This window comes from Eumetopias jubatus, unplaced genomic scaffold, assembly GCF_037043125.1.
Source record: "Eumetopias jubatus isolate StellerSeaLion01/CBP00866 unplaced genomic scaffold, mEumJub1_p1.0 scaffold_8, whole genome shotgun sequence".
NCBI classification, from domain to species: Eukaryota; Metazoa; Chordata; class Mammalia; order Carnivora; family Otariidae; genus Eumetopias; species Eumetopias jubatus.
In genome coordinates, this window is record NW_028274814.1 from 131,914,981 (window position 1) to 131,937,823 (window position 22,843).

Below are 22,843 nucleotides of genomic sequence, written 5' to 3' on the forward strand. Positions count from 1 at the left end.
CACATTGCTTTGCAATGTTGGACACATTCCTGCACCCTTCCGTCTATAAAATTTAAGAAATAATGCTTTCTACTCATTCATTTATTCAATGCCTATCTATCAAATACCTACCAGGTAGCAGCAACTCTTTTAAGCTTTGGAGGTATGTCAGTGAACCAAACAGATGAAATTCTTTGCTCTCGCAGAGCTTACATTCTGGTGGGGAAGAGTGACCAGAAAACACAATGAAAAAAGAAAATATATAATAAAGATAAGTACTAAGGATTAAAGTTCAGCAGGAAAAGTGGGTAGGGAGCATGTGTTGGGGGGTTCACTTTGCAGACACATTTCTCTGGATTCTCACAACCATGTTTCAGATGAGAAGCCTGAGATCTAGGTAGGCTAAGTGATTTGCCCAAGGTCATACAGCTTGTAAAGCAGTGAAATCAGAATTTGGACCCAGGTCAAATCTATGCTATCTTTAAAAAGTGACTCCTGACAGCCCCTAAATCAGTGCGGTAAATACGGTTGCCTTTTATTTCTGGGATAAATCATTTCAGTAATAAAAGAAACAGAAAGAGGTCTAAGTACACATTACGTTATGGCTTTTATTGAGGAATGCAATAAACATACATATCACTTTCCTGCATAATTTTAATGGCCTGCGGGGAAGAATTTTAGAAAAGCATCTCAGTCGGCTGAATGGTGAGTTTAGGGGAAAAACTGACCCAGCACAACCCCTTCATCTCCCAGATGAGGTCACTGCGGTTCTGCAAGGTGACTCAAGGTCGTTCACCAAGGCGCTCACCAAGCCAAACCGGCTTCACCAGATTTCCTAGTCTTTGCAGCTTTAACCCTCCCTGGGCCTGGGTGGCTCCAGAGGGCGCTATGGCCTGGTTCCCCGGAGGGCCGCCAGGGGGCGATAGACTGCAACGGACTCAGGTGAGCCGGGGACCGACTCCCCCTGGGCGTGACGTCACCTGGCGATCCCGGGGCCGCCGGTGGGAAAGCCGGAGGAGGGAGACCTTTGGTGGAGGGAGAAACAGCAGGAGAAAAGACACCTTGGCTAGGAAGTCTATCCATTCTGTCCTCCCCGATTGCAGACTAGCCCCCACCAGTACCGTTTCCCCATTGCCGCCTGGACCGCTCTAAAACAAAAGCCTGACTTTGTCGCCACCCATGAAACTCTAATTAACGACACCAACATAGCTCACAGAAAAAAAGCTAAACACAGACCTGCATGATCTTGCCCTGGCCTAATTCCTCCGGGGCCCTATTGATATGCTTTCAATTCTCTAAATGCATCATACGCTTTCTACCCTGCGAGCCCTGAAACGTTTGGTTCCCTCCACCTGAAACATCTTTCCGCACCAGGCTTACCCGGAGAAATCCGTCTGTCTTTCAGCTAAACGTCACCTCTGTGAAACCTCCCCTGACAAGAGCCCCTCCCTCATCCCCCTTACCCCTCAACTCCAGTTTGGAGTCGGGGCAACCTCCTGAGTTGCCACTGCCACATAGGCTTCCCCTACCACATTGTAATAAATATCCGGCCTTGCCTTTCTCCTCCAGTTCTCCTCCGGCACCCATCACAGAGCAAAGCAAACGCAGAGTTCATTAAAAGATCGCAGAACGAACGCAGAGAAAGCACAGAGTTTAGGCTCTGCCCCTTGTGTGACCTCAGACAAACTATCTGGCTCATGGGTTTGTTGTGGGGAGTGAATGCATTCATGCATAAAAAGTGCTTAGAACAACTCCTCAACACTGTAAGCCCTCAACAAACTTTGACTTGTCATGTTCGCCGCAGCCAACGTACGTCATTGCCCTTTTAAGGGACCCTCCCACTTTCTCCTCTAAGCGGAAGTACCCCCTCAGGGTTCAGGATGTGACCTCAGAGCCCCTCAGAAACATGGCTGCGGAGCGTTCTTCCGGAAGCGGTCACGAGCACCTTCGTGACGCACAACGAGTTACAGCGTCCCGTGGGGTTTCCATGGTACAGCTCTCGTCCCCCAGTCCCTCTGCTTTCTCTCCTGCCTGAACGCCGTGGACAAGAAGGCAGGCGCCGGGTCCCGCCCGCGACGTAGACACCACCTGGGGGGAGGAGTTGGGAGAGCAGGTGACGCTCTAGGCGAGCTCGTTCGCGTCTCTATGGTGCCGAGCGCTCCTTTGCGCCTCTCCCTTGCGTCGGGGCGGACGTTGCCCCTTTAATCGGCGGAGGGCGGTGCCGAGGAGGTCCCGCGAGAGCAGCGGGGGGGCGGTGCCGAGGCTGGGGGCCCGTGGCGGGATGGAGCCCGCGATGGAGCCGGAGACTCTGGAGGCGCGAATCAGTGAGTGTCCGGGAGGGGCGCGGGCCGGACCGGAACCGGAACCGGGGGCACGAGGCGGGCCCCTTCCCGGCGGGGGCGGGGTACGCGGCGCCCCCTCCCCACGCTCCGCCCCCGGCCCAGCAGAGGCGGCGCCCCGAGCTGGTCCCTCCGACCCTGGGGTGAAGGAAGAGCCCACCAGCAGTGCGGACCCGCGGTTGGCAGCGGCCACCGCCCGCCCATCTGATCCTTGGGCCGCGACCCTCGGGGAGGAGTGAGCTGCGCCCAGAACCCCCAGGATGGAGACAGTAGTCTCGAAGCCCTTGAGGCCCAGACTTCTCCACTGAGGAGCGGACCCCCCCAAGTCATTCCCTTGGGCCCGGCGGCCCTAGGGCTGCATCTCAGACCCCAGAGGGAGGGACCCTACTCTCCGTGGGCCCCAAATCCTCCACTCTCCGGCCCTGCATGGAGTGATTCCCTCCTATACGTTCCTTGAGCCTGCAGCTCCTCTCAGATTTGCTTGTTTCCTCGCCCAGGAAGGGAGGACTCACTGGCCCATCAGATCCTCCAAGCCACACAGTGAGAAACCCTCAAACCGTACAGGCTTGGGAGGGTCCCATCTGAGACTCCAGAAGTAATGTCAAGTTCTCTATCACTACCCTCAGCTCAGCCCCTCAGATTCTGTACCTCCACCCAAGACTCCTTTCCCAGCCCTTGCTGACGTTCCTCCAAAGGCCCCTGAACGCCTTTCTGTGTGTCCTCAGGCACCGGATCCTACTGCTCAGGCTTCTGAGACCCCACACCCTCCACCTGCCCTCCCTATCCCATATTGCTGATGGAGATCCTTGACTCTCACAACCCCCGCACTGGACTCTCCCTGGGCTAATGACAACTCCTTTCCAAGTCTCTTCTCCCCTTGGTCCACGTCGGTGCCAGGCTTTCAGCGAGCCCTCCGTCTACCTTCAGCTCAGCTCCTTGGCCCCTGGCACACCAGGGAGCTGTGCAGGGGGATTTTCGGTCATCGCCAGCCCTTTTTGAGCCAGTCTTGAGCAGAATTGAACCCTGAGGTTGGTTCCAGAACCACAGCATTTCCAGGCATATTTCAGAGTCAGTCTAGCCAGTGGAGGGGAAGGGCATGGAAAGGAAGCACTAGGTGGCCATCGAGACTGTTCCAGAATGCCACAGGTGTCCAGTTCCCAGCAGCAGCTTGGGAGGATGGGCAGGGCCCTGGCTGACAGAGCTGACAAACTTTTGGACTTGAGCTGAAGGTGATACAAAACACTCTCAGGTTTAGCAATGGTGGGGATTTTCTGAGAGTCCAGAACCGAGAAACAGGGGTCAGGACACCTGGGTTTGGCAGTAAGCTGGACTCTAATAGACTGAGGCTACAACTGTTTTCTCTTTTTCTTCCCCTTTGTGCCTTACCGAAATTATTAGCTCTTCCCTTGGCAGTGGTTTGGAGTTAAAGAGTAGCTTCTGGTAGGTAAATGATGATATTGTCACCACTGTGGAGTGACAGGGTAGAGTCATGCCCTATTGGGAAAGACTTCCCTCTTGCCTTCCCTGGGTGTTCTCCCTTGCTTCCTGCCAGGGAAAGTGCTCCCCCCAGGTAGAGGTAAGAGGCCTGGGGGTTGGGGGCCCAGGCCAGAGAGGTTAGTCAGCCCTCCTTGGACCCAGTGGCTCTCACTCTGAGCCAGATGCAGGGGAGAAAGCTGATGTCTCATGATGCCACTGCTTCTTCCTCACTGGCTTCTGACTCAGGAGCAGATTCTAGAACTAGCTTCTCTGTCCTCTCTCAGACTCATGTGTCTGATACTTGTAAGGGACTTCCCGTTTTAGTGTCCCCCAGCCAGATGTCATTGAGAGGGCAAGACCCAGCCCCATTCTACATTTCTAACTCCAGACTGGTGTTCCCCAGCCTCTGGCCACATTGGGGGACTAGAAGGCAGAGTAGACGGCCACACTTTCCCTGGTTGGGAGGGGGGGAGGCAGCTATTCCTGGGTCTCTGGGCGGTCAGCAGGGGCTTCCTTTCCCTGAAGGATTAGAGGGCCCTACAGGGTTCCTGGAACAGAGATTTGTACCCAGAGAGAAAATGCTTCATTCAGATCTCTGCTCAGCTGCACCTCCTCTGAGAGCTCTCCCAGAGAGAGCAGCAGCCCCCCCCCCCCAAAACACTTTCTGTACGTTCTCCTTGCTTTGATTTTGTTTATGGCACTTCACAACAGCGTACGGTGTTCTGTTTGTTTGTTTATCTGAGTAGTCAGTGTTTCTCTTGCTGGGCTGTGAGCTCCAGGAGGGAAGGGATTTTGTGTTGTTCCCTTCTGTGGCCCCGGCACTTAGAATATTTATTGAGTAAATATGAAAGGAATAAATGGCTGCCAGGCACTGTGATCCCAGAGCTCTGGGTCTTCCACCACAGCATAGAACCCAAGTCGGCAGGCACCATGTGTTGGGTCCTGAGCTGCCTCCTGTCCATGGATCCTTCTCTGTCCCACCTGCTGGGATGTGTTCCCTCCACACCCCCTGCCCAACGTCAGGCTTGGGCAGAACAGGCCAGAATAGAGTGAAACTTAGAGACAGACTTCTGGGAAGTCTGACAACCAGCTCTGGTTGTCGGCATGGCCCCGCCTTGTGTCAAGTGTTTTGTCATCGAAATCAGTCCACATTTCACTCCAACTTTACAAATGGGGAAACAGAGGTTCAGGGAAGTTACGTGAGCTACTTGATTATTTTTTAACCAGCGTTGGATGTCAGGGAGGTGACCATCGGGCCTGGTTTATCACCCCCTCCTGTCGACCTGTGCCCTTTCCTGGCCACTACCCATTCCTGGGTTCCGACTCCCCCAGAACCTACGCCCACTTGCCCGCAGCTGAGCCCTCCTTCGTTCGTTTGCCGAGGGGAAATCGGTGTGTGCCCAAGAGGCTGAGATGCAGTGCAACAGCAGGCTTGGGCCCCCTGATGAAGATCAGAGCTGGGGGCCACACAGGAGAGAGCTGATCCAGCAGTGCCACCCTGGGCAGGAGCCAGGGTTAGGGAAGACTTCGTGGAGGAGGTGATACCTGAGCCGCACTCCTCACTAAGGTCCTTCATGCTCTGCCCTGTGTTCAGTGATCCACATCTCTCCTCATGCATGACCCTCATGCCTTCCGCAGCCTGGATAACTCCTACTTGAGTGTTGCCTCTTCCGGGCAGCCTCCCTGGCCCCAGGCCCAGCTGAGTCCCCTGCTCATGGCCCCTTCGCCTCCCTTTGCCACGTTGTATTGAGAACCTAGCTTCCGTTGGCCCACTTCCCAGCCACACGGCTCCTTAAGAGCAGAACTATGGCTTTTTTTTTTCCTTACCTCTGGATCTGAGTGTGTAAATTCCACGAGAATTATGAGGGACACTTTCAGAAGCAGGATCGGAGGAGGTACAGTCAGGCAGGCAGACAGGCATGCAGCTGCAGAGATGGGAGCCCGAGGGAGTGGGGGAATGACCCCTGAGCACCATCGCTACAAGTAGGGCTATCCAGGGAGAGGCTGCAAGGGAGACAATGTGCAGGAGCTCATCTGTCCATGGATGCAGCTGAAAGATCATCACTCAGGTCTTGAAGCTATTGGGGCAGGAAGTCAAGGGGCGTCTTCTTGTATGCTCAGTCCTACCCCCTATCCCCTACTGATCAACCCTGCTGCTAGAGCAAGGAGTGGGAGAGGCAGGGACCCCTTTCACCAGGCCATGCTGGCCCTCTCTCCTCCTGCAGACAGAGCCACAAATCCCCTGAACAAGGAGCTGAATTGGGCCAGCATCAACGGCTTCTGCGAACAGCTCAACGAGGACTTTGAGGGGTAGGTGGCCTCCTCTTTTGCTCACGTACTCAACAGAATCCACTGTGCACCTGCCGTGCCCACTCCAGACCCTGGCCTCATGTGGAGACATGAGTGGGTTGAGACTCCGTTTTCATTCTGAATGTGCTCACCAACTAATGATGGCACCACCTACCATAATGTGTGCCACCCTGTAAACTGGGCCTCACTGAACCCATTTTACAGGTGAAGAAGTTGAGGCCCAGGGGACTCAGGGGTTCCCCACAAAGACAATGGTAGACCTGGGCTTGATTAAGCCCAGGCCTGCCTGAGCCCCAGCCAGTGCTTTGTTGGGACATGCTCCCCAGCTGGGAGGAGGCCAGCAGGCCCTTTGCTCAAGGAAGAGCGAGAACCACCTGCATTGGAATTAGTGCTTATCAAAAATGCACATTTGGGGGGCCTACGTGCAGGCAGGGACTAGAGTGGCAGGGAGCGTGGGGTGGCTTTGCTAGCAGGCTCCCCAGGGGGTGCTCAGGTTTGGGGAGCACAGCCAGGGGGCTTCTGCAGGCCCTCTGCTCTGGGAGGCTGTGCATACAGTGTGATATGCGCAACCCGGAGTCCAGCTGCTGGGCTGCGAGTCCTATTCCTCTGTCAGCTGAGTCAGCTGGGCAAACCTCCGTTTCTTTTGTAAAGTGGGGGCGAGAGTGCTGTCAACTCTGCAGGGCCCCCCTGAAGCCTGGGCAGGAAAAGGCATGTGAAGCGCCTTGTCCATTCTAAGCGCTCCATCCATGTTCAATGTCACGGTCACTGGTGATGGGTCTTTTATGATCTAGTAGACGGGCTCACTACCTCCACTGTGAAGCTGCTTTGCTTTCTCCCAGCAAAATGTCCTGTGCCCCCTCAAATTCCCAGGGAGCTCCGTGTGCCCGTGCTTCATGATCCATTGTCATGGTGTACTCCCAGACCGGGCCCTTGAAGGCTGTGGCCCCCTCTCCAGCTCACAGTTCTCGGCAAAGCTGGTTGAGGGGCTGAGCTCACGCCTTTTGAAGGTCCCCAGCTCCCGAGTCCTTGCCTGGCCCTGCCCTGTCGGTCTCCGGCCCCATCCGATCAGAAAAGGAGCTGGGCCTTTGCATCTGCCCCACTGAAGCGACCAAGGGCTGCGGTCCCAACAGGGTGGTGTGGCAGCCCTCCCCTGGGATGCCTCGGGCTCCAGCTGTTTGGGATCTGTGCCATTCCTCTCACCCAGGCCTCCACTTGCCACCCGGCTGTTGGCTCACAAGATCCAGTCACCACAGGAGTGGGAGGCGATCCAAGCCCTGACGGTAAGAAACGGAGAGAGGGTGCCATCTGTCCCCCGACCATGTGGATGGCACCCAAGGAGGCCAAGATGGAGGGTTTTTTTGGGGGGGGGGTCCCATCAGGCTCTTCTTTAGAGGCCAAAGGAGTGGGGCCAGAATGGCCTAGATCAGGAGTCTGGGCCAGCCCTGGGGGCCCGTGGCCTCCTGCCCCGGCCTCTGCACAGTTAGGCCTCTTGTGGGGAGGAAGCCCCCTAGGGCCATCTGGCCCAGGGGTTCCCTGCTCCAGCCATGTGTCAGATCTCCAGGAGGCCAGGCACATACTGAATGAGGGCTCCACTGAACCTGAGCTCCTTCAGTATCTGCTCCCAGGAATCTGCATGTTTATAAAGCTCCCAGGAGCAGTGTGGAGCCCGCTCAGCCCATCAGTGGTCTCCCGACCCAGGACGGTGCCGTCCTTCCCATGGGGGCTCGAGTGCTGATGCCGGCCTCAGGCCAGAGCTTTCAAAGCTGTGTCAGCAGAAGACGGGGGGGTGCACTGTCTGGGGCCCCCAGGCACGGGCCACATAGCAGCCCACTGTAGAGCAAGGCTGACCTCGGGTGGTAAAAGTTTTTTTCATAGTTACGTATTTATTTTGATGGGATGGGGTTTTCTCAAGTACACGCCAGTCCTACGAGTTCACAGATGTGTAGGATAAGGCAAGGTAGACGGTGCCTGTTGAAGTTTATAAAACCATCAAAGAAAGGTCATAGGATTTTGTGGTGCTCAAAGGCGGCCAAGCCGGGGAGGGGCTCCCGGGGGTGGTGATCAGGCTCAGGGGCCTCTTGTCCTCAGGAGTCATTCCCTCCACCCTCTGAATGCCCATCCCTGGGCTTCTGGGCCCCGGCCAAGGTGTGGCAGGAGGCTGTCTCCTCTGACCCCTCTCCCTGGGGTCCCTGCCCCCAGGTGCTGGAAACCTGCATGAAGAGCTGCGGCAAAAGGTTCCATGACGAGGTGGGCAAATTCCGCTTTCTCAACGAGCTCATCAAGGTCGTGTCTCCCAAGGTGGGTGCTCCCAGCCCCAGCTCAGGCCTGCGCTGTCACTGGGGGGTTGGGGAAGGAGGACCCCCTGTGGGAGGCGCCTGACCGCTGTCATCCCGAGAGCTCGCCCTGGGGTTCCTGCATCTCCTGCTCAGCCCCCCGTTAGAAGTCTGAATGGCACAAACACAGAGCCTTTCTCACGGTCCTCAGCAGCGGAGTCCGGGACAGCGGGGGTCCGGGAGGGAGGCTTCCAGGCTACCCAGTGGCTGGCGGCTGTGCAGCTGCCCACGGACGGCGCTGCTCAGGCTTAGTGAGGAGTGACCACAGGGCGTGCACCCAGCACGGCCGCCCTGGCTCTGCTCTCTCCCCGAGGACCTGGCTGCAGCGCCTCACCCGGGGCTCTAGCGGAGGGTCTCCCTGTCCCCACCTCACAAGAGTGGCCTCCTTGAGGCCTTAGACGCTGAGGCCCCACATCTGAGTGGCAGAGCCTGCTCATGGGCCAAGCCCCAGCATTGGCCTCGGGGGGGGGTCCCCCCATAGGGCACGCACCTGTTTGAGGCCCCTTGGATGAGAGCCCATTCCTCCTTTGCTCATACCCCCCTCTCTTAACCAGAGCAGCTGAATGTCCCCCCCCCCCCCCGGCCCCCATTCTCTTCCCGGGAGGCGACTGGTGTGAGAGCCAGTTCCCTCAGCCTAGTTTGCTGCCAAGAGACTGTGAGTGGGACCCGGGTGAGCAGTGCCATGCACACCCGTTCCCTGGCCAGCTCCAAGCCAGGAGGCTCCTCCTTCCCAAGGTCACAGAGTTAAGCCATAGATGAGCTGGTCCCGAGCAGGTGCTGGGCTCCGCGCCTTCCCCGTGTCAGCTCTTCATCCTCGCCATGATGCCACTGCTGTCGTCCCTGCTTAACAGGTGGGGCAGCAGAGCTGGGACCAGACTGCTCGGCAGGCTGAGGTTTCCAAGGGAGTCCTGGGGAGGCAGCCAGCTTGGGGCAGGGGTTGGGGCTGCAGCGAGCGGGGCCGGACGATGGCAACGGCCTGCTCTCCCCTCGGTCTCTGAAGTACCTGGGCTCACGGACATCAGAGAAGGTGAAGAACAAGATCTTGGAGCTCCTCTACAGCTGGACGGTCGGCCTGCCCGAGGAGGTGAAAATTGCAGAGGCCTACCAGATGCTGAAAAAGCAGGGTGAGGCACTAGAGGGTGGGGTGTGAGCTGGGGCTTCTAGCAGCTTCAGGGGCAGCTTCTGGCAGTGAGGTCATGGGGCTGCCCTTTAACTCTTCAAGAACCTGTAGCTAGTGGGGCCTTTTTATGGCTCTGAAGCTAGGTTGGGTGGAAAGAAAGCGAGTGTGGGTCAGACTTCTCAGAGAGTGGCCCCCACAGAGTGGCCTCAAAGTACGGGTGCCTAAACTCCACCAACGCAATTCGACGTTGTAGTTCAGGAGCCAGCCCTGGCCCACCAGAGTCAGAGCCAGCATGCTGGAGAAAGACTGTCCTCCACCCTCCATCCCACCCTCGCCTGCCCTCCCTTTCCCATCCCGCCTCCTGGCCCTAGGCCCTGTTGACAGCCTTCCCACCACCGTCTGCTCCAGGGATTGTGAAGTCTGACCCCAAGCTTCCAGATGATGCTACCTTTCCTCTTCCTCCTCCACGACCCAAGAATGTGATCTTTGAAGACGAGGAGAAATCCAAGGTGAGGCTCCAGGGATGGGTAGGAGGGGGGTACATGAGGACCTTCAAGGCCCACTTGGTCTGAATTCCAGGCCCTGGCTGCCCTGCCCTGAAGCCGAGGCTCATGCGGGCACAAGTGGGTGACAGGAAAGTTTATCAAGCACTTCTGCATGCTGAGCACTTCCCATCCCAAGCCCCTGCATGTAGTAGACACGACAGCACGTCTGGTGTCCCTGGGATTTGTCTCAGGGCATTTCATAGGTTGAGCAGGAGTTTGCCTATTTTTGTCTTTGATCCTTTTGATGATAATTTTATTAACTTCGTGTTAAAGAAGGATGTGCTCGTGGGCAAGAGATTAAATACTATAGAGGAGGTAAGATAAAAAGTACGTGTCTACCTAGTCCCAGCCCCAGAGGGAAAGCACTGTTGAGTTCCTGGTACATCGTTCCAGAAAGATTCTCTGGCGATAGTAGCATAATATTCTGTACCATTTATCAGAGACTTCTCTGGGGATCATTCACGTGCCGTGTTTCAGTGCCCCCCACCCCCCGCCGCACCATTAGGTGTCAGTAGATGCTCACCATTTCACGGACAGCTTAATAAGTACCCCACGTCCTACAGCAAGAAAATGGGGAGCCAAGATACGACCCCAGACCCAGTACTGATGTCAGAGTCATGCCCCTCTGTCCCTGCAGATGCTGGCCCGCTTGCTGAAGAGTTCCCACCCCGAGGACCTCCGAGCAGCCAACAAACTCATTAAGGAGATGGTGCAGGAGGTGACTGCCAAGCCCACAGCTCAGGGAGGAGGCAGAGGGGGGATTTGAGCTGGGCCACCCCGGGTCGGGGGTGGGGGGTGCGTACGAGGAGCCCTGCAGCGGCCAAGTGAAGGGCTGTCATGGCCAAGAAAGAGCTGACTGGGGGACCTTAGTGGGCAGAGCCAGGACCTGTGTGTAGGGAAGAATTTCCCAGCAGCCGAGCTAACCTGCTGTAGTTGGACTTCTGTGAGGCTGACGACCTCTTCCACAAGAGGTAGAAGTAAATGATGCCTCGCTATATGGTTCTATAGGTATATTTATCACGAGAGAAGCGTACGTGTTTAACTTCTAAGCAGGTATACAGATGCCTTGGGTGCACACTGAAACTTTTATATCGATGAGGGCAGGCCATCAAAGCTTACAGTCTGGAGACCTTCAGGGCAGGAGTCCCAGGGTGTCTTGCAAGGGCAAGCTCTGTGCCCTGACGGTGCAGAGGAAGGCCGGGTGTCCCCCTCTCAAGGAGGGTGACTGTCAGATGGCACAGCACAAGCCCACGTTCTGTCCCGTGAGGGGGGAACACGCATAGTAAGCACAGTGGGCGTGGGATGGGAGGGTCGCTGTCCTAGTTTCTGGTTGTGCTGGGTGACCATGAAGGCCCCCTTTCACTCTCAAGGCACCTCCTTTCAAGGGACAAACACAAGGAGGGCAAGGGTCGTGTAGAACCACAGCTGTAGGTCTGTGGCCCTCGTCCTCCAGAAGCACCCGGCCCAGATTCCTGAGCCATCTTGGAGGTTGTGTCTGAGGGCCCCGCAGGTTCTGACAGGCTCGTGCGGAGGCCTGGGACCAGGGGCCGTCAGCAGGAAGAGAGGAAGTGAGCACAGGGTTGGCAGAGGGCTTCTTGGACTAGAATGCCCTGTCCTGGGCACGAGCCCCACGTAGCAGGGTCACACCACGCCAGTGGAAACTCTGGAGTGCTGTGGACGGTGCCTGGCTCGGAGCAGGGGTGACCTGGGCTCCCCTGGGGCGGCCGCCTCCCTAGGACCAGAAGCGGATGGAGAAGATCTCAAAGCGGGTGAGTGCCATTGAGGAGGTGAACAACAACGTGAAGCTGCTGACAGAGATGGTGATGAGCCACAGCCAGGGCGGAGCCTCAGCTGGCAGCAGCGAGGACCTCATGAAGGTGTGCCTGCCTCTTCTGCCCAGCCCCCACCCTCTCCTGGCCCCTGCCAGCCTGACCCCTGCCCCCCACCCTGCTGCCCCCAGGAGCTGTACCAGCGCTGTGAGCGGATGCGGCCGACGCTCTTCCGACTGGCCAGTGACACGGAGGACAATGATGAGGCCCTAGGTGAGCCCCTGGCAGTCAGTCCTGTCTCTCCGCCTCCTTCCCCCTCTCCACTCCCCACTCTGCTACCAGGCCTTGCTAAAGTATCTGCAGTTGGCAGGAGCTGCCACCAGGGGGCCCCCTTCCCCAGCACCGACCTTGGGTTCGTGCATATCCAGGAGGAGGTAGAGAGCAGGCGCTGGTGTGGTTAGGAGATCCCAAGGGCCAAGTCCCTACTCTGGCATTTCATGTACTGCCCCCGAGCTGAACAAGCTGAAGCGGGGAGAAGGGACTGGCCCAGGTCACCGAGCCTAACAGTGGCAGAGCCCGGGTAGGCCAGGGGCTCTGTCCAGACACTGCCTCCCTGGTAAGGGCTAGAAACTAAGGACAAATCCCACAGGCCTGAGCAGTTCCAGAGCTGGGCCTTGTGACTCCTGCCAGGGCCATGTATCAGGTTCTCGTCCTTATGCTCTGCCACCGTGTCAGCCAGTCTCTGGGGCAGCAGGCCGGGGACCATCTCAGCCCCTGACTCAGCGGAAGCTCATTGAGGGCCTCCTCCCGTGCCAAGTACCTGGTCCCTGCCCAAGGGACTTGCTTCCCGGACCCCTCTAAGCCCTGGCTCCTGAGGGGATAACCTTGGTAAGGGCCTAGTTTGTGCCATGCGCTACTCTAGTCCCTGGGGACATGGTGTGCTTAAAATCGACCAAAGCCACATCCTCAGCAGAGCATGCAGCCTAAGGAGAGGGGGCAGACAAGAAACCAAGGCCGTGAGCAGTTAAGTTTCTCAGGTGGTTGCCAATGACACGGAGACCAGCAAGCAGGGAGGGGACTAGGTGGTGGGGTGAGCAAAGGCCTTCTGAGGGGACTTAGGGTGAAGATCTGAAGGCAGGCAGGCAGGAAGTCACACAAATGCGGGGGGCATCCAGACAGCAGAGCCGGTGCGGAGGCCTGGAGGCCAGAACGTGCCACCGTGTCAGGGCGGTGGGAACATGGGACAAGGGGAGGTGGCAGAGGACCCGAGTGAGTAGAGCAGTTGGGATGCCCCTGGCCCCACCCCCTCACACGACGGTTGGGATGGACGCAGGGTGCTCCTCTCCCCCCCAGAGCCCCCACCTTCCTTCAGCCTGGTCTCTCCCCTCCTGCCTGTTCCAGCCGAGATCCTGCAGGCCAACGACAACCTCACCCAGGTGATCAACCTGTACAAACAGCTGGTGAGGGGTGAGGAGGTCAACGGCGATGCCGCAGCCGGCTCCGTCCCTGGTGAGCAGGTGGCACGGGGGGCCGGGCAGGGCCTAGTGGGCTGGAGCAGCACAGAGTCCGGGGTGGGGGCTGTGACTGCCAGGGTGACCTTGCCCCCGTAAAACGGGGAAGGCCCCTAGGGAGACAGCTGCAGGGAAAGTGTGTGCCAGGGAGGGGAGGGAGCCAGAGTTTGGCAAGGACAGGCAGAAGAAGGAAGGCCTTTCTTTCATTTACTGAATCTGGCACCTGTTGTGCGGGGCTGGATGGCACCCTCCGGGCTTAGTCTCCTTATCACAAGGTGGGAGGGAGGGTTTGACATGTAAACATTGCAGTCTCGGCTCCATCAGGGTGAAGGGACTGCCGTGGGGGCCCACGGAGGTTAGAATAGGCCTGTTGGGGGGCGGGGTGCAGGGTTGGGCACTGCACAGAAGCAGCAGAGTTTAAGCAAGACCTCAAAGGATGGGAGGCAGTTGGCCAAGTAGAGAGAAGGAGGAAGTAGGTTCTGGACAGAAGGAACACCGTGGGCTAGACAAAGGGCCTCGTGGCAGATTTGGGGGCCAAGGCAGTGTGGCCAAGGGGAGGGGGAAGGAAGCAAGAGGGCTGTGAGGGGTAGGGGGGGACAGCTTGCTGCCCCCCCCACACCAGGCGCCTTGGCCTCCGAAAGCCTGACTGTCCTCCACCCAGGGCGTGCCCGACTCTCCTTTCCCCCTCCAGGGAGCACCTCAGCCCTGCTGGACCTCTCCGGCCTGGATCTCCCTCCTGCGGGCACCACCTACCCAGCCGTGCCCACCTGCCCTGCTGACCTGGCCAGCCCCGAGCAGCCTAGCACTTCAGTTTCCCTGCTTGATGACGAGCTCATGTCTCTGGGTGAGGAGGGTGCCGGGCCCAGAGGAGGGCAGGGTGGCTGCAGGTGGAGGTGAGGCCTCTGGCTTCCTGTGAGTCCTCTGGAGGATGGGGTAGGTGTTAGGCCCATTTCACAACTGAGGAGGCTGAGGCTCAGGGAGGTTACAGAGTTCGTACAAGCTCTCACAGTCCATGGATCGAGGCTGGCCAGCCTCTAAACCCACCTCTGGTAAGCCCACCACACCCAGGCTCCAGTGGCCTGAGGGAAACCAGCGGGACTTCCCTGCAGCAGGTTAGAGCCGCGAGTGGGGAGCAGGCCCTCAGCAGCCGCGGTTTCCCCACCCGCTGAGGCCCCGCGGCGGCCGCCGCTCCAAGCACCCCATGCCCCAGGCTGGTCCCGGACCACAGGCCGGGGGAGCCACGGGGAACCAGACGCACGCCCGGGGAAGACGCAGGGGCGCCCGGCCAGCCGGGCAGGTGTCAGGAGTCCAGCTTTTGGGCAGCAGATGGGGCGTCTGAGGGCTCAGAAGCGGGACACCATGGTGACAGCCTCCTCGTCTCAGTCCTCGAGTTATTAGAGAGAGAGCTTGAGCTCTGTCAAAAGAACCTGGAAGGTTTTGTTGGGGAACTGACTTGGAAGGCAGGAGTCAGACTGTGTTCTCTTGAGCCAAAGCTGAGGTAAAAAGCCAACCTGATGGACCGGAAGAAGCACTCGGGTGCCGGGGTCCCAGGCAGGTGGCTTTCCTAACCACTGCTGTCGCATCACAGACCGCCGTCCACCCACCACAGGAGCGGGTGCCACCAATGTCCCCGCTTTACAGATGCGGGAGCAAGGCTTAGGAAGGTGGGGTGACTTGCCCAAGTAGGGGCGCGCAGGTTAGGACGAGGCACTCTGAGCCTGAGGCCTCTCTCCTAGCCTCTCTGCCGCTCTGACTCAGCTCATCGGCCAGGAAAGGGACATGAGGACTTGAAATGGGGCGTGAGGGATGGGGGACAGTGGACCAGCAGCGGGCACCTGACCTAAGAGGGTCTGACCACAGGGTGTCCGTGGGCCTGCTTCTCCTTCCCACCCACCTGCCCCCTTTCCATTCCGAGCTAGGGGTGCCTCAGGGCAAGGGAGTCCTGACCCCGTTTTACAGCGAGGCAAAGGATGGCCGGGGACAAAGCGCCCCCAGGCTCTTCTGGCCCCGCAGAGCCGGCCCCCAGTGGCAGCTGCCTGACCAGGCAGTTGGTGTGTGTGGCCCCGGCCCCCGGCGAGTGGCGGGGGCAAAACCACCTCCTCATGAGAAGCAAGGTGTGCTTGGTACTTCCTGTCCCTGAGCTGCTGCAGCAGAGCCCTGAGCCTCCAGCTTCCGTTGGTTTCTACTCAAAGGCAAAGAAAATGTGGGAACAGGAACCAGAAGTGCCAGGGCAGCACCCGGCCAGCTTGGGGGATAGAGGAAGCCTTGGGACCACAGCGGGGGCTTGTCCTAAACGGTTCTTCGCGGCAGGAAGGGTGAAGGGTGGGGGCAGGGCAAGCAGCACAGGCTTCCCGTCCGCCAAGGAGGGTGTCCTGGCACTGTTCAGGCACTTCCTGTGATGGGCTAATTTGTCACAGTCCCCTCACACAGACGCTGCTGTTGGCTCGGTTTTACAGATGAGGCGCAGGGAGGTTGTCACCAGCCCAAGGTCACACAGCCAAGTGGCAGGGCTGTGTTCAAACTCCAGCGATGAGGCCATGCTCCATCCGGGCCCAGATGCTGCCCCTTGCGGGCTACGTGGCCTGGGGCAGGTTCCCTAACCCCTCTTGGCATCCGTTTCCTCAGCCCTGAATGAGGGATGACACCCCTACACCTGCCTTCCATGGCTGTTTGAGGATTCAGTGAGCCCTGTGTCTGAGGAGCCTGACACATTGGGGAGCGCGTAGGAAACCTTGGCAGCCACCCCGGTGTCGTCCCTGCTCTCGGGGCGGTGTGCCCAGGGGAGGAGACCCGGCAGTCCGAGCTGCCTGCACCTTGCCCTTGCCCACCAGAGCTTCAGGCTGCAGCTCACTCTTTCAGGATTTGCTAGAAACGGGATAACTTGTCTTCTCTAGGTAAAGCCTGTGGTGAAGTTGGCCTCGAGGGCGCTTCAGGGTGGGCAGAGGTCAGACTGGTTGGTGACCTACTGCCTTCCACTCCTCAGCAGGCCAACGGGCAGAGCAATGCAGAGGGCCCCCGGCTCTCCTTGGCCCCAGCCAGCCCGCCCTGTGGGCACAGGCCAGGGCAGAGAGGGCCTTCAGAGTCTGCCCCAGCTCCCTCCGGCCGCAGTGCACGTGGGGACACCGCAGCCCAGCCAGGGGCTGCTCGGAGGCTGGGGCACCTCCTGCCCCTGGACGTTCAGAGGCCATGGGGGGTGGGGGGGTGCAGAATGCTGCCCCCTCTCCGTGGATGCTCACCTGGTGTCTTCCACTGCGTCGTCCCTCCCCACCACCCCTGGGCTGCCAGCTGCCAGCCGTCTGTGAAGACAAAAGTCCTGATGTCCCGTGGTTGAGGTGGCTTCGGAGTGGCAGGAAAAGAAGCTTGAGTGGGTGCGGGGAATGGGCCTTAGGATCTTTGGTTTCTGCTTCTGCTCTGCTGCCGGTTCCAAAAATGGGTTTTCCCATTTGAGCTAAGCCTCTTGTGGGGACACAGGGGGAGGGCAGGAGCCAGTGACCCCCAGGCCAGCACTCAGCCCCCCCCCCCCCCCAGCTCCCATGCTTCTGTTCAGGAATCCGGCTCCTTCACCTCTGTCTCGCTTCCTCTCAGGCCTAAGTGACCCCACACCTCCTCCAGGCCCAAGCTTGGACGGTGCTGGATGGAACAGCTTCCAGGTAGGAGGGCCAGGAACCAGCCCAACCCCTTCCAGGGGTAGGGTGGCTGGGCCAGACAGCCTGCCGGGGGGCAGTGAGGTGGGAGGACCATGCGACAGCGGCCCTAGGCCTGAGGCACCCATCCCCCCAGGTGGGGGAGGGCAGGCATTCTCTCCTCACCTCCACATGCTCTCCCTTTGTCTCAGCGTTGGGTTGGGACGGAGTCCCCCATTCTTTTTCTCTTGGGGTGACTTTAAGGTCCCTGGAATGTGATGGTTTTTTGAGTAGAACCCCAGACCAGACCAGCCCACGAGAGGGGTGCGGGCCAGCAGGAATGTTGTCCCCTTCTGTGCTACTGCTTCCCCAGGTGTCACTTACAAGGAGGGGAAGGGCCCTCAGAGCAGCACCCAGTGACTCTGCTCCTGCTCCAGCACAGCCCTGCCCATCTGCTTGCTTTGTGTATGCCCAACAGTCCTCTGATGGCGCGGAACCCCCAGCCCCGCCTCGGGTCCCCGACACGGACAGCCAGGCCTCCGTGCAGACGTCCCTGCCAGCGAGCAGTGGTCTGGATGACCTGGACCTCCTGGGGAAGACCCTCCTGCAGCAGTCACTGCCCCCGGAGTCCCAACAAGTGCGGTGGTGAGGGCTCCGCCCGGGCTGACGTGGGGTGGCAGTCGCGCCCACCCCGCCCCCTCCCCCACCCAGCCCCACGGGCAGCAGTTTCTGGGCTCTCCCAGGCCCCACAGGGAGAGACCCGGGGCCCGTGTGCTCCTGTGAGCAGCGGCTGCTAGAGGACCGCCGCGGGCCAAGCTCTGTGCTGGGCTGGAGGGAGGCAGCAGTGCCCAAGGCAGGGGCAGGGCCCGTCCCGTGGAGCACAGAGGTTCTGAGAGAAGGGAGAGCTGTGCCCTACAGGGCAGGGGTGGCGGGCGGGGGATCAAGAGCTGCCTGTGCCAAGGTGAGGAGACCAAGGCCGGAGAGACAGGGAGGCGTCTGAGCTGGCCATTAGGGACAGCCAGGAAGCCCGGCCTTTCCTGTGCCCCTGATCTCTCGGCCCCCGAAGATTCACCCCCCAATGCCACGTCCCCCAACAAGGGAGAAGCAGCAGCCGGCCCCCCGGCTCACACTTCGGGACCTGCAGAATAAAAGTAACTGCAGCTCGCCCAGCTCCGGGGCCACCGGCCTCCTCCACGCCGCGTCCCCCGAGCGCCCCGGGCCTCTGCAGCAGCCCACGGCGACTGAGCTCTCGCTGGCCAGCATCACTGTGCCCCTGGAGTCCATCAAACCCAGTGAGTGGGCCGGGGGTGCCGGCGGGTACGGGCTGGGCCGGGACCCCCTCGCTGTCCCGTTTGGAGCTCTGACCCGGGAGGGAGCTCTGGGCAAGGCCCTTGCCCTTCCTGGGACCCTGCTTTCTCATCTGTCCCAGAGTGAGGGCAGAGAGCTCCAGAGTCCAGGCTTCCGCAGGCAAGAGGACTTCTTACGCTGGCCGCTGGGTGCGCCCTCCCCAGAAAGGCAGGGCCAGGACAGAGAGGTTCGGGGTCTCTCCGAGATCGTGAAACCAAACCAGGATCAAGATGTAGGTCCAAGCTTGAGCTGCTCCTGCCCAGGAGCAATAGGGGGGCCACTCCTGGCCCAGGCCGTGAGGAGACCAGTGAAGACGGGCAGGTCTTCTCGGCCTTGTCCATCTCGTGACCGCACTGTGACCGAGGGCATCACCCCCAGTGTCCCCAAGAAGTAGGTAGTGGTGCCCCTCTCAGCAGCAGGGAGGACCCTGAATGGCAGAGTGACTGTACCGGGGTCGCACGGTGAGAGCATGACCCCAGCTTACCCCTCAGCCTTCAGCATTCCAGCAAGCAGTACTGGGGGAACCCCACCTGTGACCCCGTCTGGGGTGGGTGTCCTGCCGCCACCAACACAGTAGAAGTGTGCCTGCCCCGTCTGGGTGCCAGTCTGCACCCCCGGCCGCCCTGCTGCCCAGGGTCAAGGCGAGGACCGGAGTTTGTGGACTCGTCCGCTCCTTGCCAGCAGCGTGGCGAGTGCCTGATGGGAGCCAGGTTGGGGAGCGGGTGGGACTCGCTTGGGCTCAGGCCTGGCACCACCCGTTGGCCTCTCCCCCCCCCCCCCCCGCCAGGCAGCATCTTGCCAGTGACGGTGTATGACCAGCATGGCTTCCGGGTCCTCTTCCACTTTGCCCGGGACCCGCTGCCCGGGCGCTCCGACGTGCTGGTGGTGGTGGTGTCCATGCTGAGCACTGCCCCCCAGCCCATTCGCAACATCGTTTTCCAGTCGGCTGTGCCCAAGGTGACGCGTGCATGCCTCCCTCCTTTGGAGGAAGGGTAACTTGGGGCTGGAGGGGAACCAGCTGGCCGGGGGTGGGGGGGGCAGGGGGCAGGGTCCCTCTGGGGATTAGGGGTTAGAAAGGAGCCAAAGGACAGAGCCCCCGGGCCCCCGGGGGAGGAGCTGACAGGCGGACTGGGCCTGGTCCCTCAGAGGATAGGGCCAGGAAGCCAGGGCTAGCCGGCCCCGTCCCACCCTACTGCCTGCAGGTCATGAAAGTGAAGCTGCAGCCACCCTCAGGCACAGAGCTGCCTGCGTTTAACCCCATCGTCCACCCCTCAGCCATCACCCAGGTCCTGCTCCTCGCCAACCCCCAGAAGGTGAGGGGCCCGGCTGTGCCAGCGCGCCGCCGTGGGGTGGGGGCGGGGCGGCCTCGTGTCTCCCTCTCACTCCGCCTTCACTGTCTCCGCCCCAGGAGAAGGTTCGGCTCCGCTACAAGCTTCTCTTCACCATGGGCGACCAGACCTACAACGAGATGGGAGATGTGGACCGGTTCCCCCCCCCCGAGACCTGGGGGAGCCTCTAGAACAGGGAGGGGCTGGGCAGAGGAGGGGCCACAGGACTGGGCACCGTCTAGCCTGGGTGGGGGGCTGTGGTGGCCTAGGGGCACCCTTTGGTCCCGTGGCAATGTCCCCCGGGCCTGGTGCTGCTCCCCGCACCCCTGCAGCCCCCTCCTTCCTTGCCCCCTCCCCTGCGGAGCTGAACCCAGCAGGAGGCCGGGCCTGGGTTTGCACTGCTGGGGACCTTCGCCACAGCGGGGAGCCTATAGCCGGGAACAGCTGCGTGGCCCTGGAAGGACTTGGGGTCATGGGGGAGAAGCATGGCTGTCGGGCAGGGGCCATGACCTCAGGCCCAGCCCTGACCCCAGCCTGGAGTGGGGTCATCCCCACCTGTCTCTTATGCCTTATGGGAAGGCCCAGCCATAACTCGGGGGGCTATGCTGGTGCGGGAACCAGCTCAGGCCTCCTCCATAGGAACCGGGTGACTGGGGGGGGGTGACGTGTACACCCCCAGCTCTTTGCACTCTCTGGTGTGTGGTTTGACTCTGCTTTTCCTTCTCAGTGGCCCTGTGGTCACCATCTCAGGAGGCCCAGCTGGGGGAGCCCCACCTGTCCCCCACTCCTTGTGGGGGTTTCACTCCACCCGCCTGCCCCCTTTGCCGTCAGGCCTCCTGAGGGGCTGTGGGGGCTGTGACTGCTGGCCCGGAGGTCGTGGCAGACCTGGGTGCCCCGGTTGGGGGCTCCGGGGCCCCTGGCCAAGGGAGGTCCTGCACTGGAGTTCTCAGCCTCTGCCGGAGCCTCCTGTGGGCGGCTCACCTCTGCCCGTCCGTCTGTCTGTGGGCCGAGTGGGGTCAGTGTGTGAGTGAGAGCAGGAGTATTTATGGAAATAAAACGTCCTTTTTCCTGGACCAGCTGCCCTCCGGGCCCTTCTGAGGTGGAGGGAGATGGGGGTCCAGGAGCGGGAGGGCCATGGGGCTGCCCCGCAGGCCTCTCTAGCTGCGTCTTTGGAGATCCAGCCACGGTTCCCCTCCCCATCACCCCTGAGCCTTTCACCGGAAGAGGCCCTGCTTGGGGGCCTGTGGCGGTGCTGAGTCACCAGAGAGGGCCCAGGGCTGTGGCAGGCCCAGAGCCGTCCCAGCTGGAAGTGAGTGGCCACTCAGGCCTGCCAGGAGCCCCAGCTGCTGCAGACGCTGAGTGGGAGGCCCCCTGGTTGCTCACAACTTCCTCCTGCTGCTCTCAGCCCTCCAAACACAACCGCGGGGCCGCACCAGAGGGCCCTGCCTCGCCTTCTCTTCTCGCCTTTCCCCAGAGGCTGCTCCCAGGAAGCAGGGTGTTAATTGCAGCTTGTTTCTAGAGAGGCCCAGGGATGCTGTACTGGGCCCCCTGCCAGTCCCAGCTGCGGCTCACTTACCCCTGGTGTTACCAGAGTTCTCTCTTCCCTGGGAGGCTCCGGTCCAGTCCCCAGGGAATGGGGTCCAGTCCCCAGGGAATGGCGCAGCCTCTCAGCTGAGAGCACGAGCCAGTGCAGAGCCGGGCAAGGGGCAGTTCGTGCAGGGGATTGCTCAGTGGTGTGGAGCCAGCCCTACGTGCTGCTCTGCAGGCAAGGGTTCCCCTTGAGATAAGCCTGGGCAAGGCTGCCCGCCATTTCTCCCCCCTAGCAGATGATGGGGAGTCCTGTATTTAACAAACCAGTTTCATTCTGTCTAACCTAGTGTTTCCCAGGCTGGACGCCTTCCCAGAGCCCAGCATGCTCACTCCCCAGTCTGGGCACTCTTTTCCATCCAGCAGGTGAGGGCTGCCTCTCTCTGCCAGGTCTCACTAGTTGCACTCATGAGAGCTTCACGTCAGTGCAGGAACCCCCCACCCCACCCCAGACACAGCCCTCCTGCAGTGGGGCTTCCAGGCGCCCTGGCCCCCGCACACCCCCAGCCCCTGCCCAGCCACGTGGCCGGTTCCTGTTCCCTTCCCCACTGGGCCAGACTCTGCGTGGACACTTGGGATGCCCCTGAAAGTCTGCAGAAGGAAGGTTCTAAATGAGATGAGGCCCTGCTCGCAGTGCCACTGCCCCGGGGTCCCGGGAGCACCGTCTGCAGTAGGATCTTGCGCATCTGTGCAAGGGCTGCAGGGTGGGGTGCAAGCGTGTGCAGCTTTGGGCGGGGAGTCTCTGTCTGCTCCTGGCGGGGTCCCTGGCGCACTGTGTGACTTTGAGCGAGGTGCTGCCTTCTCTGGCCTTTGGGTTCCTTTCTGATAGTGGGGCGGGACCCAGGGAGCTGTAAGGCCCCCTCTGAGGCCTGAACAGTCCTTGAACGAACTGGTTCCCCAAGGTGTTGGCTTGGAGTGACCCAGCCTTGACAGGGACGGGGATATCCCTGTCATCTTCCCGACCTCCCACCTTCCCTTTTTCCTAGTCAATCCGGCCAACAGTCTGCTGTCCCGCGGGTCCCCCTGAGCAGCCCCCATGGGAGGCAGGGCCCCACGGTCAGCTCAGAGGCTGGCATGGAACCCGTGAGCCAGGAGCCCAGCATGTCACTGGGACAGCGGGAAGGGAGGCGGACCTGTGGGGCCTGCCATGGAATCCCGCATCTGCCTGAGGGGCTGGGGCTGGGGTGATGATGATATGATGGGAGGTGACCCTCAGCCTCCACTCCCGGGAGGAGTCTTTACCCAAATAATGCGTGTGCGTGTGTCAGTTCAGCCAGAGGTCCGGAGCACTGAGCTGCGCACAGGAGACCCAGAGGCTGTGGAGCCCTCGGGCTGGAGCAGGGAAGGCGCGTTCTCTCTCTCAAAGGGTGACTCCCGCGCCCCCCCCCCCCCCCCCCCGCCAGCCCAGGAGCCCTGGGACTTCCCAGACCCTGAAGCCACACTTCCACTTCTATTCATGCAGCTGGAGGCAGCAGCTCGTTTGGGTTTCTTTTTTGGCAACCGCAGCACACTGCTCATCTGTTTGTGGCCGCCACCAGCAACAGAAGGGCTGCCACCCGCCCGAGAGCCTATCCGC

General features: G+C 60.3%; 1 protein-coding gene across 4 annotated transcripts; it reads left to right on the forward strand.

The window, feature by feature from the left end:
- The first annotated feature begins 1,975 nt into the window (after positions 1-1,975).
- Positions 1,976-20,753, forward strand: GGA1 (golgi associated, gamma adaptin ear containing, ARF binding protein 1). 4 transcript variants are annotated; one of them, XM_088025370.1, is made up of 17 exons: positions 1,976-2,303; positions 6,020-6,104; positions 7,309-7,384; positions 8,304-8,402; positions 9,438-9,561; positions 9,966-10,066; positions 10,740-10,820; positions 11,839-11,979; positions 12,063-12,144; positions 13,273-13,380; positions 14,044-14,226; positions 16,968-17,032; positions 17,484-17,650; positions 18,104-18,297; positions 19,140-19,309; positions 19,555-19,665; positions 19,761-20,753. In XM_088025370.1, exons 1-17 carry the CDS (start codon positions 2,261-2,263, stop codon positions 19,869-19,871), a joined length of 1,941 nt encoding a protein of 646 aa, XP_087881496.1. In that variant the 5' UTR covers positions 1,976-2,260; the 3' UTR covers positions 19,872-20,753. The 4 variants fall into 4 exon arrangements, with proteins under 4 accessions (XP_087881496.1, XP_027971267.1, XP_087881497.1 ...); XM_028115466.2 differs by having other exon boundaries at positions 14,074-14,226; XM_088025371.1 differs by lacking the exons at positions 19,140-19,309; positions 19,555-19,665; positions 19,761-20,753 and adding an exon at positions 18,435-19,114.
- Positions 20,754-22,843: the final 2,090 nt, after the last annotated feature.